The following is a 15,533-nucleotide window of genomic DNA, read 5'->3' as shown; positions in this document are numbered from 1 at the left end:
GAGAAACTCTCCCCGTGGTTAATCAAACTGCAATTGCCAAGTGGTTTAAGAGAAAATGCTGGCCGTAGTTGCCCTTTTTAATAGATTTTTTTGAAGCTTTGGGGCATTTTTGCCCTCAAAGGGCAAGACAGTTTATCAAATACACAATAAGAACCACTTTCCCTCCATTATGTACATTATATACAGTTGAGTGTTCAGTTCCTTCATTCTCTTTTCCTTGTAAATGGGACTCTTCATTTTCCATCACGACTGAGTAATGCCTTCAGTGAAATACCCATCCTGCTCCTGGCAGTAACAGAGCCTCAGCAGCAACCTCAGGTAACTTCACGTGTAAAAAAGAAAGAACTTCTGTTTCAGTTTATCCCACTTAAACCATTTCACAACTAGCTAAGGCTAATTTTTTTAAAAATGCAGTTTTTAAGTTTTGAAAGTCCATTTTTTTCCTCGTCTGTCCATTTTTGAAGACAAGGTCACACAGTATCAAGTCTCTCTTTTGAGCTCTTCGCCTCCGCTGGCTGGATTTTTGTGGTGTCTTGCCGAGGTAATCCATAGAAGTAAATAGAAATACACACCAGGAAAGCACCCACAGAAAAGGTAGTAGCTGAAAGGGAACAAACAGTTCAAAATAAACACCTTTGTAAAAGAAACCACCTTCAGAAGACTGAGCTATATAAATGATGATGATGTCTGACAGACAGTCTTAACATTACTCAAAAGTAAACAGGACAACAAGCTGCTCTTAATTCACAGAATCTAAAATCATACTCTGTCACTGAAAACTCCTGAGCATTTACAATCCCCACAGCATTTCAGTTAGTTTCATATCACAAAAATGTGGTGATGGTCAGAAAATCAAGTGTGAAACACCTTCTGCAGTTCCAGATGCGCTCTGACAGGCCTGTGTTAAAATAAACCTAAGGTAAAGACACAGTGGATGTGATAGCATAGCCTGTGATAACACATTTTGTTTGCCTTTTCAAATTTAGACACACTTGAGAAATACTATTAGTGAGGCTTTCACAGAAAGATCAGCAGTCCAGGCTTGATTCGTGTCAAACAGCAAGAAACCATTCAGCTCAGGTGAGTTTTTAAAACCAGCTGGTTTTCATCACTTGATTTAAGGCCCTCCTTTTCAGCTTGTGATGGTTTTCTTCTTATGCAAACCTCTGTTAAGTTTCACCTCGCTACACCAAACCAGAACCATTATACCATACCAACTCTAAATTATGATTATGGTGGAAAAGTCAAAAACCATAGCAAAGGACTGAGCAGGAGTTATTGAATACTTTATCAGATACGTGGCTGATCAGGGAGAAAAATCCTTCGTGGCTGTAGGACACAGCCCACAGCAGTTTGCTATTTCCTCTCGGAAGTATTCACCCGGTCGCTGCGGGATGCGCTCTCGTGCATCGCTGGGCACAGCAAGCGGGAAGGCAGCAGCAGGTATAGCCTAACAGGAGGTGGTGAGGCCCTTGCAGAAATAGGTGAGGAATTAATTTGGCCCTGGCTGTACTAAAACCAGCGAGAAAGGATAACTTACCGACAGCACTCTCAGAGAAACAGCTCTATCAATTTGCATCCTGAACTGCATTAGGAAGTGATTCGTGAGCAGAGCTGTGTAAATTAGTAAGCTGTTTAAACTGGAAAGAACCTGTCCCTGTGAAGTTATAGGATGCCTCTAAAAGACCGAATCATGAATGCCTGCGAAAGCAGAGGCTCGTCAGGTACCTTACGGAACACAACATACATTATACGTTAATGCACAGCGCTCCTGGAGAAGAGTAAGTTAAAACCAGAAACGTTCAAAGGAGGCACGAGTGACTGCCTTGGTGTACAGTCTGCTAACAAGGACGGAAACCTGCACCTACAGTCAAATCAGACGGCGAAAAGGCACTTACTTAACTGGAGGCCAAAGAGGATAACCGATGCCACAGTAGAAAGAACAATGGCTGCTGCTGCAGAAAAGCCTTTCATAATGTTATCCGTGTACTTCACGACAATAGACGTGTAGAGGCCGCCCACGCTGGCGAGAACTGGAAAGCAGACAGCACGTGTCTGTTAGTAAAGGTGCAGTAGGTTACTCTTTAGAGACAGGCATTTTACCTCACTCCTTGTTTGGGCTACATCATCCTAATTGGTGCTTTAACACAATATCTATCAAAGCAGCACATCTACAAAGGCATCTAGTAGATCAGTTATGACTCATTTAAAGATGCTCTACCTGCTGCTCAGTTATTTGGACTACTCTTTCAGCACAATTTTAAGTTGAATAAACTAATAATTTTCAAGAAAACAGTATTAAAAAACACAGTAAGCAACAGTGGGTCACACTGTATTTGTAGGTTCACACAACCAGTTACACCAAAAGTTAAAAAAAGCGAAACAACGTAACATGACGATAAAACCACGAGATACTTACAGATGACAAACCAGACGTAGTGTGTATAGCCGTAGAAAAACCCTTTCTCAAGCACCTGGGCTCCATCTGACACATACACACCAAATAAAGTCACCGCAATCCCCGATAAGTACATCTGAATATTCCTCACCCACAAGGATGTATCTGAACTCTTTAATACCTTCTCAAAATAAACTCCTAAAAAAAAGAAAAAAAGAAAGTTTTTTTTATAAGATGAACAAGGCATCAACTTTAGTGATTCCCAGCTCATGGTGTTTTAAAACCAGACAAGACTACTGGAATCCTCTCACCTTACAGAACTGTATACTTCCCATAAGTTCCCAATGCAGAAATCCCAACAACACATCCTGTTAATGTAAGTGTTCTGGGGCAGGAGCATTTTAAGGTGTACATAACATCAGAAATAGATTCTGTTTCCCTTTACAGTCGTTTCAGTTGTTGATGAGCTTCACTGTTAAACTGTTCCTCATTTCTGTTTAGTTCTCCCAGACTTCTGATACCAACACAGTTTCTCCCGTGCAATTTACAGCAGAAAAAAAGCATTTCACCTTGGCACCTGGTATTTTATCCCCAGGACACTATTTATGCATTTCAGTACGGTGTAGAATGATTTGTTCCTCCATCAGGATAATTAGCAGTGAAAAAAAAAAACACATGAAGAAAACAAAACAAAATCAAATAACAGCAACAAAATTCAGCCTCCCACAAAAGGGGAACTTTGTTACCTCAGTACAGGGACTGAGAATTCCTTTGGAAACCCTGAGTTCAGAGCGCAGACATGTTCTGAAATCACAGCTTCAAAGATTACAAAAGCGAACCAAAACCTATGCTTTCCGCTAATTGAAACTGCAAACTGTTTCTGAGGAAAAGGAATTCATGCTAATCTAAAGCTCTTTTTCACGGTGCCACGCTGACCAGCGTGTTTTACCCTTACATCCTGCATTACTGAAATTCCACATCTACTTTGTCGTGACTCAGGAGGTGTATGTCAGACTCAACGGCCTCCGTTTGACAAGGCCATCGCTAGCTGCCTCTAACTACTGCTCCCAGAGCTCTGCTCATATCTGGAATTTCCTCTGCAGTTCAAAACAAGAGACGTTTCACAGGATTCGGACATCTTCTCAGCCATTTGTGAGATAAGAATTGTGTGACCACACTTCCTGGCATGAGTGCTACTGATTAAATGTTTATTGCTCATTAACATTGCCCAAGATCCTCCATAAGATAAGGGAAAGGTACACGAAGTGACAAAGCACAGCAAAAAGACCTATGGGTTAGACACCCTAGACATCCATTCTTCCTCCTGAAATGACTGAGTTAACTTTTACTCATGAAAAATGCAATTTATAATTTATAATACAGTATAGTGAGTATGTATGGTGAATCAATTACCTAGAGAACACGTTTATATTTCAGGTGTTTAAATTATAAAAGCAAACAAGGGAATACGATATTGTTTTATATGAAAATTATTTTAAAAGTTTAATCAACAATATAAACGAAAAACTAGTCTTGTTAATGACTGTAGTGCTTAAAAGAACCCACAACAGCCTATCTCGAGCTTTGTGCCCGCTGAGAAGACCCACAGAGCACAAGCAGATATAATCAATTTACCAGAAACTTGGCTGAGCATGACCCATATTTATAAACTATTTATAAACTAAGAAAACAGTAAGTAGGCCAATGACATGATGCTGTCAGTTCTGAAAATGCATAAAAATCACTATGCTAGGCAAGATGTAGGAAAGAATGTGTACTGTTTAGGGGAAATTATTCTTTAGTAATGTTTCAAGTCACAAGGGCTCTGCCATTACGTATTTGTCTAAAACACTTTTATAAGCATTGTTGTGCCCCCAAACCTTTGCAAATTATCACAGGATAAGGAGTTTGAAGAAAGCTTTTTTCCATTTCTGAGGTCCAAAACGTTATGTGTTCTTGTCCTTTGCTGAATAATATAAAACATTTAATATGGTCAGCCCAGAAATTGAAGGTTTAATGCCAAGAATAACTTATTCATATTGTGGGTGGGGGAAGGAAGTAGAAAGAGGAAAGGAGTCTGAATAGGACTTTTCAACATGTAAAGCCCCAAGGGCACAAGGAGCTGTGTGGATGAAATCCTCTGTCTTCCCAGCTGCCTCAAAGCTACAGCTGTCAGCGAGGAATCACTGGGAGGAAACACCCCAACTGCAATCCCTTTTGCTGCAGAAGAAAGCCAGATGGGTCTCTGAACCCTCTAGAGCAGCCCTCACCAGCCCTTTAAAAGGTCAGAATGTGCAGGGGCAGAGCTATCCACCCACATCACGAGAGCATTAGGAGGCTCTGAAGGCTTCACTGTGAGTGCCATACGTTGTCTCATGGCTTGGGAGCATCTGTGGACATTAGTAAGTTTTGAACCTTCCAGGAAAAGTTGCTTGAGATCTGCAAAGTCTTACTTACTGTTTCTAATTCAAAATGCCCATTTCAGTGAAAAGACACCAAACAAGAACCTAACCCTCCTCCTTTTCCCACCTACTAGCTAGAATGGTTTCCACGAGTAACAAGCACGTATGCACAGCACAAGATGATTCCTGCATGATTGTACGGCACCAGAGGTCAGTGATAACACCTTTTCTTACAGAGGGAGAGGAAAGAATCCAATTTACAGCCAGGAAAATATGCTCCTGTGAGCCAAATTTCAAATAAAGTAGTAATTGCGTTTCCTTATTTCTTAGCACCAGCTCATTTGTCCTCCAATCCTGGTCTCCTCCTACGGAAGCCAGAGAAAAACTACTCTTGAGAGGAAATGCTGCTTGAAACTAACGTAACATAACAAAAGCATCACGCAGCTTATCGAGGCTTCCTGCTACTCAGCTTCCTTTCTCCCATACTAACTGAGATGCAGGGGGAGACTGACCACCTATGACTATGGCAGTGTGTACTTTGGGGCTGAGCTGCCACAAGAATTAGGTGAGAAGCTCAGTTCCCCTTTAAAAAAAAAAGGCAAATTTTTCACTCGATCACCATAACAGAGCTATTCACTGTAAAATCAACTCATAAAATCGAGGGACGTGAATTAGTTGCACTGACTGAGTCATTATGGAAGTTCCCTTCACATTATTCTAAGCATTTGAAAGGCTCTTCCACTTGCAAAACAGCCTTCCACGTTGCATCACATAAAACCAACAGTACGTGCTCCTAGCCATTTGTTTTTACAACTGGAGCAATCATGTCACGAATCTGGTTTATAATTACTGCAAGCATAAGGTAATTACAGGCAGAGGGGATAAAGTCCTCATTTATCTTCTAATCAACACAGATAGCTAACGAATAGCACAGAATTGAACAGTTCAGTTGGCAGGGCACTAACTACGCAGACCAGCACGTCCCACCGCCTGACCACTGCAGGGCTAACCAGGAGTTACAGCGCATTAACGAGGGCGTTGTCCAAGTGCCCCTTGAGCACTGACAGGCCTGGGGCATCAACCGCCTCCCTGGGAAGCCTGTTCCAGTGTTTGACCGCCCTGATGGTAACAAAATGTTTCCTAATGTCCGGTCTGAACCTCCCCTGGCGCAGCTTTGTGCCGCTCCCACGTGTCCCATCGATGTGAAGTGTAGGTCATGCAGATGATGCCATTCCCAGCGTCCTATCAGCGCAGAAGGTACGCGACAGAGAACTTTCTGTCTTAAGCGTCGTGAAATATCAGTCATTTTGGTATGAACTGCATGTGGAAATAATACTTTACCTGCGAATCCTGAACATAACACAGCGACAGCAATCGCTCCAAACCCTAGCCACGGATTCTGCTCCACCTGCAACATCGACCATTGTGTTAAAAAGGATACCACACGGCAGTCATTTACAAAAACCCATCCCAGAGCTATTTCATTAAGTACATCGCAAGTGTTAGCATTTCATTACAGTACAGATTTGATTTGCTAGAGCTGCCCTGCAGATTAGCTCGGTGTAGTCGTGACAAGTTACCCGTGGCGTTTCATTTTCCACGTGTATTTTTACAACCCCCGTGGTGCTCGGAGGCACGGTTACGTGGCTGTGCCCAGGCTGCACAACTGCACGCACTGCCCCTCCCACTAAGGCTGACAACCAGCAGCTAAGGCCTGAGAAACAGAAGACACTTGTTTCTGCCTGGAAGGGGATTAGGTCACCGTCTCTGTCGGGCGCGTTTAAATGACGCACCCCCGCACAAGGCACTGCAGTTTCACTCCTAATTCCACGAGGGCTTCGATCCCAGGTTCCCTGCTCCAGCAGTTACAGCGCTGCCAGGGCCAAGTGCTGGCAACAGTACGTTACTCAGATACTCCCCTGATGGTGCCTTGCCATCAGAGCGACTGGGACATCTACGGTAATTGATACTGATTGTGGCAATCGGTAAGATTGCCAAACAAGCAAGATTGGAGCAATGCTGCAAGCCCGTCTGCACTGGTACACAACAAATCCGAGCACAAACGATCGAGCCAGTGTTTGTGCTGGAGATGAGGTGGTCGGAAAGAGGAAATGGATACTGCTGGGCGGAAGCTATGAGACATCACCTTAATTCCACGATGCTGTGAAGTGAAATGTAAAGTATAAGGCAGTTTATTCCTCGAGAAATGGCAAAATGGAAACTCTTACCTGTACTTTGGTAGCCTGAGCAGGCTCCCACTGCACAAGCGTAACACCACCACACAGCATGAAGACCGAGAACCACTGCAGTTTGCTAAGGGTTCGCTTTAGCATTAGGACTGTACACAGAGCTGTGCAGGGGATCTTCAACTGGTACGTCACCTAAAGACGAGAATATGTGCTTGTACAAATCCCTCCAAAACGAGCAAACAGAAAATTCAACTACAGAGCGGCAAATGACATTTTATATTTGTCGATTCCCTACAGAGCCTGGGGGCGTTGTACCATTTCCTGTGCCAAGAACGTGAACTGGAAATGACTGGCAATGAGCAGGTCAGCTCAGAAAAACAGCACTACAGCAGCGTGTGCCTTGAACGTAACAAAGCATCGCTCGGCTTTTAACACTACTCCGCGCTGGGCAGACAGAGAGCTAACATGCACGCCTCGTGAAACTGTGAAGAGAAACATATTTGCAGATCAGGTACTTACAAGAATGGGCATTACCTGGTAGACTGCTGCATCCAAGTTGCTAAGAGCCACGAAAGCCATATTGTTCTGGAGAGCATACACCAAAGATGGAACACTTAATTTTAGCAATTCCTTGGGACTTCCAAATACATTTTCTTTTAGAGATGTTACTAGCCTTGCCAGACTTCCAGATTCTCTGCAAAATAAAGTAGTAATGTAACTGGGGACCGCCCTGAGCTGATATTTGGAAACAGAAAACAAATCAACAAATCTGTTGGGATGGCTGAAAACTTGTTCTTAGTAATCATCTTACCTTCTGCTCATTATAGGAGAAAATTAGTGGGAAAAATCAGTGATGTTATCAACAAGTAGAAACCCCCAAACGTGAAGACAGTGTTCCGGAATCAGGAGGTTAAATGAATTAATGCGTAACGACTTCAACAACAACAATGAACACTGTAAATGGTGGAATAAGCGTCCAAGTAGTGGGTCAGAAGGGTGTCCCCGCTTTTTGTAGGGGCTATTAATATTTGTGTGTGATGGCAACTGCCTGTGATTTTCCAGATCCACTTTTGCTTCCCTTGCACACCCATACAAACAAAAGGCTCACATCCTCTGCAGCGCCACATGAAATCAACTCCCCACGTTTCATCCACATCCCAAATTCTTTCTTCCTACAAACGTACATCATCTACCTGCCCCAAACTCCTACTATGCAAAATTAGCACCCTCTCTGTCCCAGGCTCCTTCATCAACCACCTCGCTCCTGCACGTTCTCCATTCTTGATGAACCCCCGACTCTGCTTCAGGTTCTTAAAATTTGCCTCTTCAAAGATTTACGAGCTCTATCCTCCAAAAATCCTTTCAAGTTTCCCTCCTCCCTGCCTGGCACCAAGGCTATACCTCCTTTTATGTGAGAGCTAGGCTGGAGCAGTCTTTATGCAGGCAGCTACAAGGGATTCTTGTCATTTTCCTGTAACGGCGCAGCTGCAAAGGACAGTGTTGGGGCCATACAATTTCTGAAGAGAGGTGAGCGTGATTTCCTGCACTCCCACTGCACAAGCGAGGTCACTTGCAAGCTCTTTCCAAACTTTCGGGGAAACTTTGTGTGGGACAGACTTGCAGACGCTGAGCACATCACAGAGCTGTCTTTTGCAAGACGTGTCTGGCCATGGGACAACCACCGATACAAAAATTGACAGACGAGCAGCACTTAGAGTTTGTAGAAGAAGGAGGGGGAAGAGTTCATGCCAGTGCACTACGGCTAATTGCACGAGGCATTATGAGTCACTGACATTATAGGCAAAGTTGTCGGTTTATTTATTCTCCAAAGAACTTATTTTCCAAAGAACTTTTATTGCCTGGCATTGGGAGATAAGATGCAGAAGAAAACTCCGAGCACCTGGTAATAACCCAGGTACAGCTGGACTAAAGTGCTGCTCTTCCAGATGTCAAGACTGTAAATATAATTAGCACTTACAGAGAGAGCCCTACTCTGTGACACTAGGAAGTCAGAAGGTATCATACAGTAATGGCTTCTATCTGTCAACACTAAGGTAGGCTGCTGAACACGAAATTAATACTTAGACTATACCTGCTTCTGTCCCAAAAGCCGCTCAGTGACTTAGCTGATCGCATGTCCAAAGTGACATCAGAGCAGCAGTAGCTGCTGGTGCCCACTCTGATTCAGGCATGGCGTTCAGCAGTGAAGAGTAACAGCTGCCCAGCAGGCACCACTTTCACTTCGGCTTCTGAGAAGAAGATGTACTATAGGGTAGTTCATCTTTGGGGGGTTTGCTTTCTGAAGCGCGTACTTATCAGGAATCTCTAACTGAAAGCTGAAGTCAGTACAAAGGGCACGTCTATGCAAAAAAGAATTTAAGAAAAAGCTTCTGTGTATAGCTTATACTGCAAAATAAGCTGCCCAGACATACACAGCAAAATAAATAAGAAAATAAAAAAAACATTTAGCTTGAATTCAGCTTTCTTGATGTTTATCTACATTTGACTTAAAATCTACATTTGACTTAAAAATATATTCTGTTTCTACATTGGTCTGAACAGTTGATGGATACCAATAAGAATCAGTTCTGCAACTCATTTGTTAAAAAAGCCAAAGTTAAAACTGGAGTTTGCAAACGAACTTTTCTTTATCCATTGCTAAGAAATTACGTACCATCTAAGAATCTGGACGTTGTAATTGCCAAATGGCGAGCTGGACTTCAAATAAAGATGAGAAGTTGAGTCTTTTCCCGTAACAGTACGGCTGAATAAATAATTACACAGCTTCAACTATTGTAACCTTCCTTTGGGAAAGGAAATCTTCTGGCATTCATTCACTCATTCAATATGCTTTGCAGGAGAAACCCAAAAGGTAAACACAATGAAGGCGTAACAGAAGAATGTGCAAGAAAACAAATTCTGCAGCCGGAACAACCTGAGTGTCATACTTCAGTATCCTGTATATTGTAGTAATCGGTACTGGCTGCTTCAGAAAGAAAAGGTGGTGAAACGTATCCAACCGTGGTGAACAAATGATTGTATTTTATTTTTTAACTGGCTATTGAGCTACAAAGGCACCTTGCCTTGGCAGGACAGAAGTCTAAAACTGGAGGAAGCCGTCAGGCAGACGCTGCAGGAAAACCACGCTGGAACTCGCACTGTTTGCCATATTCATAAGTGATCTAAAATGGAAGATTACTAGGATACTGGCAAAATGTGCTGATCATACTGAATTGTATGTGGTGTCCAAAAGAAAACTTTCAGTCGTTGCTGACAGGGTCCCTCACTACACCCAGCAGAACTCACCAGGTCTTCTGCCACCTGAAACAGCTCAGTTATCCGGGCAGCAAAGGATGGCCTCCACACCCACCAGCACGTGAGGCATCCTACCCAAAACGGGTGAGCGAGGCCTGATGAATGCTGCCTGGTGGCGCCCATCTCCCTCTCTTAACTATGGAGAAAGCAACTCCTTAAGTTTTTTAAAAGCTGACCAGATCAGAACAGATATTTTAACCTTCAAAAAGCTCAGCAAGATCAATCCCATTTTAAGCGGCAAACAAAACTCAATTGTCAAAAAAAAGTGAAATAACCATAGGAGATGACAACCCCAAAAGAGAGCAACCATCTCTAAACCAGTTCTAGGCACTTGGGAAGAGGATGCGAACTGCTTTCCAGCACGCCAGCTCGAGGCTCAGCTGTGCTCAGAGAAAAGAGCTGTCAGGGATCCTTAGGAGAGGAACTGACACCCAGCCAGGTGCTTCCTGCGCCGTTACCTCTCCGCATAATGCCACAGCACGTTCACACCTTGAATGCTGCATGCAGCTCTGGATCCTGTTTCACAAGGAACGCGATAATACTGGGAAAGCTGTCGAGAAGGGCACTAGGATGATCACAGAAAAAATTAGATAAGACTCCTGGCTTAGGAAAGAAATGAGTGGTGAAAAAAAAAAAAGGATCTGCAGAGATGTGAAAACAAGAGTGGTAAATACGAAGAGGGAAAGGTTATTCATGATGTTTTTCAATACACGATGACAGAATACAGTGAAATTGCTAAGGAAAAGTGTTCATAAAAGAAGTATTTTTTCCATATATACTGTGTAATTATATTGCAGAACTCATTTCACAGGCACAACAGGGACTAACAGTTCAAAAGGGGCCCGCACAGTCTTGCAGAGGGCAGAATCATTAGGAGCTACAGCCACAGCACGCACGCAGCCTCCAGGCTGGGAAACCATGAGCATCTGCCACCAAGGAAGGGAAGGGGAGCCTGTGCTTGCCCTCTTGCTTCTAAGCATCCAGTGCTGACTACTGGCAAGGGCCAGGTGGCAGGTTACACAGATTTCTGGCACTGAGGGGATGTCCTAAAAAACTCCTGAGACAAAAGGAAATGCCTCTTTAATTATTTCAGTCAGAAAAGACCATTCGCAATTCCAAGGAAACACAGTATTACAGACCCACCGCTTACCCTGCTGGAACTACACCCCTCTGGTAGGCCACGGGCAGTCTCGGTCCCACAAATTTGAGAAGTTACCAAATCCCACCCACAGACCCTTCGCTATTCAGAAACGCGGGCTGCTGACGTCTCCAGAAAGCAGACTGGGTCAAGACCTGCGCTTGCCACAACCTTGTGAGAACCACAGCGCCATTTTTAATGAAAGTTAAACAGAAGGCTGCTTGCCACAGTGGCCCTACAAATTCAAATGCTGGCTCATTTCTAAAGCAACTAAACCACCATTTTGATGTTAAGAAGAAAAGATCTGATAAAAAAGAAAAAGAGGCACACCATGTGACTTCACAGTCCTCTAGCACAAAACAGACGGCCTTCTGATGTATAAAAAGCCACAAAGACACGCAGAGATCCTGAAAGAACAAATTCTGCCAAAACAGCAAGAACTGGGCTTTGGAAGAATCCAGAGAATAAAGGCCCTTCCAAAGAAGGGTGTAGCACAGGGAAACCGAGAGGTAAGACAGCAGATTGATGGCCTCACTACTTCAGATGCTCACGCCTGGATTCGAATTACAGTTCTTGGTGGCAAGGTGAGATTACAGAAATTCTCATGGTTACCAGAAGGTCTCAGCTTTGACTCCCTGGGATATTGGAGACAGCAAAATGTCTTTCCATAACATTGTTTGGGAAAATTTACATGTAGGAACATTACAATTGTATGTAACTCAGCTCAGTCAGGCTTTCACCTACGCCAATACTCTAAAAGACTCAGAACGCTGTAGATAACCCATGCTGACATTTTGAGCCTATTCCAAGGCATATGAATACAGAAAATATGCAGAAAGGACACACCTGAATATCGAGCTGTTTACAAAGTAGTTTCAGCTGAGGACTCACAAGCTCTAACCCGCACTAAAACGACTCTTCCGCAGCCTGCGAACCCAGCCATGCACTCACACCTATCTGCACTTCAGTAACTGAGAGCGTGAGGTTAAAAGCGGGGATTCATTTCCAAAATGCTGATTAGCGTTCCCATACTTACTTAGCCAAGATGCCCACACTGAAGAATAACTTGATAACTTCGGTGATGCACACGGCTGTAGTAGAAAAGTAGAGTTCTGTCTGCACTGTCCTCGTGTACCGCAGCGCTACTGTGTATGTTGCAGCAACCAGGGTCATCACAGTGAGGCAGTACAACTTGAACAGTAAGCTGACATTTTCTGAAAGAAAACAAAGATATCAACTTAGCATGCCCTTCACTTTAATTTAAGAACTGAAACAGGGTGTCCTACAGACACAGAACTGTGCCAAAGGCTACTGCAGCAGCGTACAATAATTTCAGCGTTGTGAAATGTTTCATATAAAAAGTCTAAGATAAATCTTAAAGTCTCTTCTCAAAAAAGACTGTACAAAAGCTCCAGATCTTTGACAAAAAGCCATCCTCTTGCCCTAATAGCAATCCTTTGTTCTAGCGAAACTACCCATACATTAATGTTTGTCTTTCTGTGCTTTCCTACCCTTAAGGTGACAGTATGTGCTTGCTCTGGAACGGCAGCCTGTCCTCTCCACGCACTATACTGAAGTCTGGCACGAAGAGCACTGGCAGACTAGTAGGAACAAAGAGAGGGGAAGTGTTCAGTACCAGCAAGGCAGGGAATCCATCTTGCAAATCTTAATAAATATGGCAGCGTTTTTCTCAGCCTTATTTTCCAGCAAAGTTAGTATGAGAAGTTTGCTCAGAACAGTGACTTCACACAAAGGGCTTTCTTGAAAAATTATTCACTGTAGAAAGGTTATGTCTATTTGAGTAAATTGAACCATACAAGGACTACCTATCATCCATGTAGCCCCTGCATCTTCCCTACTCCTACCGTTGCAATTCTGGTAATGGTTCTGGCCTGGACCGATGCTATTCTGCACGGTTTGGAAGCTGGCTTGTCCCAGGACTAGTGGCAGTAAAATATCCTTGTTACATACGGCACCCGATGGGTGCACGCTGGTCTTTCTGCAGCATCTTTTGGAGCATCATCTGTCATGTTCTGAATGTATCAATTAAGCTGCGTTTCTTTAGGATAAGTTTATGTTCCTTTGCTGATTAGGAGATGAGCTAACAGATAAGCTCCAGGCAGTTTTGTAATAACTTTGTTCATTTAATATGGGAATTAATTGCTGAATCCAGTGCAAGCGATGTTTTGGTTCATTTTTCTTTCCAGCCAGCGCTGCCTTCTCTTGCATAACACTACTGCAAGGTACGGTTAATGCCTCCTGCTCCTCTAATCACATAAATTAGTGCTTCCTTACAGATAACATCTCACCCACGTCAGTAACCACGTTTAAAAGGTAGAGCCAATTAGTTTTTGGAGTAACGACGCTTAGAAGTGACTTGCAGCTGTCAGATGGTTTTAAATTAAGTTAGACTTGTGTTAGGGGAGGGGGGCAGGGGGAATTTGAGGGCATAACTGGGAGGTAAAATTAACCCAGCCCAGCTTTATTTAAATCAGGTGAATTGAGAAAACAGATACAGACATGTATGTAACAAAAACGTGCTTCCTAGCAGTGGTTGTTAGCACCACAGCAGCATTAGTGCAACTGTGGGGATTTACATTTTTTAAGTAAGATGTTAAGTCACAGCAGTGCTATGTAAAATTAAATTTTTGCCTATGACAACCACTCATAAAAAGGGAAGAGCTGCGTGCCCCCACTCAGCAAAGGGCCCCCAAAGGGCAGCCCCCGCCCCAAAATGGCAGCCCCCGGGGGTCCCCAAGATGGCGGCCCGCCTCCACCCGCCTCAGGCGCCCTCCCAGCTCCCCCTCCCCACACGACCTCACCCCCACCCCCCCCTCTCCCCCCCGCGCCCGCGGTGGTCGCGCCCGCCGCCGCGCCCCCCTCCGCCAGCCGGACGCGCCCACCGCAGCGGGAGCGGGGGGGGGGGAGCGCAGGCGGCGGGGGCGGGCTGGGGTTGGGGCTGCCCCCCCCCCCCACGTCCCGTCCCGTCCCGTCCCGTGCCCGAGCCGCGCTCACCCCTCGCAGCCGACATGGTGCCGGTCCCATCGCACCATAGAGAGCGCAGAGCCGGCCTAGAGCGCCCCGCGCCCCGCTTCCGCGTTTCACCATCGAGTCGGAGCAGCGCCTCGCCCCGAGCGTCCTCCCGGAGAGGGCGGGAGGAGCGGTGGGGGAGGGGGTTCCCGGCTCGTTGGCCGCTTCGGTGCCTTAAATGATAAAATAAATAAACGTAAAGCGCCGCGGCAGGCGCCCGCCTCGAGCACGGTGGTGGGAAGAGCGTGAAGCGTGTCGGGGGAGGCAGCGCTAGGCTGAAGGAAGGGCTCGCTTACCGCGCTTCCCGGGTAACGGGATGAAAAATAAGAAAATCACCTCACAGACCTCGGGAGCATCCAGCCCAACCACCACCTAATGGCCAAATCCACCCCAAACCACGTCCCTCAGTGCCACGCCACTCGGCTCAGAAATACCTGCGGGGTGGGACCCCACCACCTCCCGGGCAGCCCGCGGCAGTGCCCGGCAGCCTCTCCGTGAGGAAATTCTCCCGGTGCCCAAGCCGAGCGTCCCCTGGCACAGCACGGGGCCGTCGTTGCCTCCTGTCCTGTCACCTGAGAAAAGAGACCGACACCCGCCTCACTACAGCCTGCTTCCAGGCAGTGGCACAGAGCGATGAGGTCTCCCCTCAGCCTCCTCTCCTCCAGACCAAGCAGCCTCAGTTCCTCCCTCGTAACCCTTGTTTTCTAGTCCCGTCACCGGATCTCTTGTTCGAGTAACTCAGTGTTCTTCTTGTGGTGAGGGGCCCAAAACTGAACACAGCACGTGAGGTGCGGTCCCACTGGTGCCAAGTGCAGACAGGCAAATGAAGCGCCCGTGCCCACTGGACTCCATCACCTCACACCAGCACATCCCTTTTCGTCCTGAGGTGGACGGAAAGCACCAAAACGAGGGCTGGATGCTGCAAGGCATGTGGCAGGGCCCTCTCCACAACGGTTATGGCAAGAGGGAAGCCCACACCAGGACAAGACAGTGGTTTTAGTAATGTTCCTTTTACAATGCGAACTTTCTAATTTGCACTTACTGAACGTATACGCTGTTAC

General features: G+C 45.3%; 2 protein-coding genes across 10 annotated transcripts in view; one reads left to right on the top strand and one right to left on the bottom strand.

The window, feature by feature from the left end:
* Positions 1-15,533, top strand: part of RARS2 (arginyl-tRNA synthetase 2, mitochondrial) — a gene marked incomplete at its 5' end in the record, with an annotated part of 55,551 nt that overhangs the window by 38,801 nt on the left and 1,217 nt on the right. The window contains 3 exons of one of the 7 annotated variants that reach the window (XR_014581745.1): positions 987-1,080; positions 9,848-9,990; positions 12,961-13,080. The exons of 1 other annotated variant lie outside the window; for it this stretch is intronic. Of the gene's footprint in view, positions 1-986; positions 1,893-4,934; positions 6,136-7,286; positions 7,518-9,847; positions 9,991-12,960; positions 13,095-15,533 lie in introns of those variants that run through there. 5 more of the 7 variants (XR_014581744.1, XR_014581746.1, XR_014581743.1 and 2 more) reach the window with 5 other exon arrangements.
* Positions 45-15,453, bottom strand: SLC35A1 (solute carrier family 35 member A1). 3 transcript variants are annotated; one of them, XM_083829266.1, is made up of 9 exons: positions 14,907-15,453; positions 14,458-14,645; positions 12,479-12,656; positions 7,524-7,683; positions 7,029-7,181; positions 6,142-6,208; positions 2,420-2,596; positions 1,899-2,033; positions 45-601 (listed from the first exon to the last, which is right to left on the bottom strand). In XM_083829266.1, exons 2-9 carry the CDS (start codon positions 14,471-14,473, stop codon positions 471-473), a joined length of 1,017 nt encoding a protein of 338 aa, XP_083685392.1. In that variant the 5' UTR covers positions 14,474-14,645; positions 14,907-15,453; the 3' UTR covers positions 45-470. The 3 variants fall into 3 exon arrangements, with proteins under 3 accessions (XP_083685392.1, XP_083685391.1, XP_083685393.1); XM_083829265.1 differs by having other exon boundaries at positions 14,458-15,453; XM_083829267.1 differs by lacking the exons at positions 14,458-14,645; positions 14,907-15,453 and adding an exon at positions 12,954-13,074.

Source organism: Anser anser (genome assembly GCF_964211835.1).
Source record: "Anser anser genome assembly, chromosome: 3".
NCBI classification, from domain to species: domain Eukaryota; kingdom Metazoa; phylum Chordata; class Aves; order Anseriformes; family Anatidae; genus Anser; species Anser anser.
The sequence above is the reverse complement of the archived record's forward strand: the minus strand, read 5'-3'. Positions and strand labels throughout refer to the sequence as shown.

Bases quoted from the DNA above. Each gene is read 5' to 3' on its own strand.
- SLC35A1 (XM_083829265.1), bottom strand. The intron at 7,182-7,523 runs GTAATGCCCATT...TCTCGTCTTTAG, and splicing joins TGGATGCAGCAGTCTACCAG to GTGACGTACCAGTTGAAGAT. The intron at 602-1,898 runs GTAAGTGCCTTT...GTTCCCTTTCAG, and splicing joins CCTCTTTGGCCTCCAGTTAA to CTACTACCTTTTCTGTGGGT.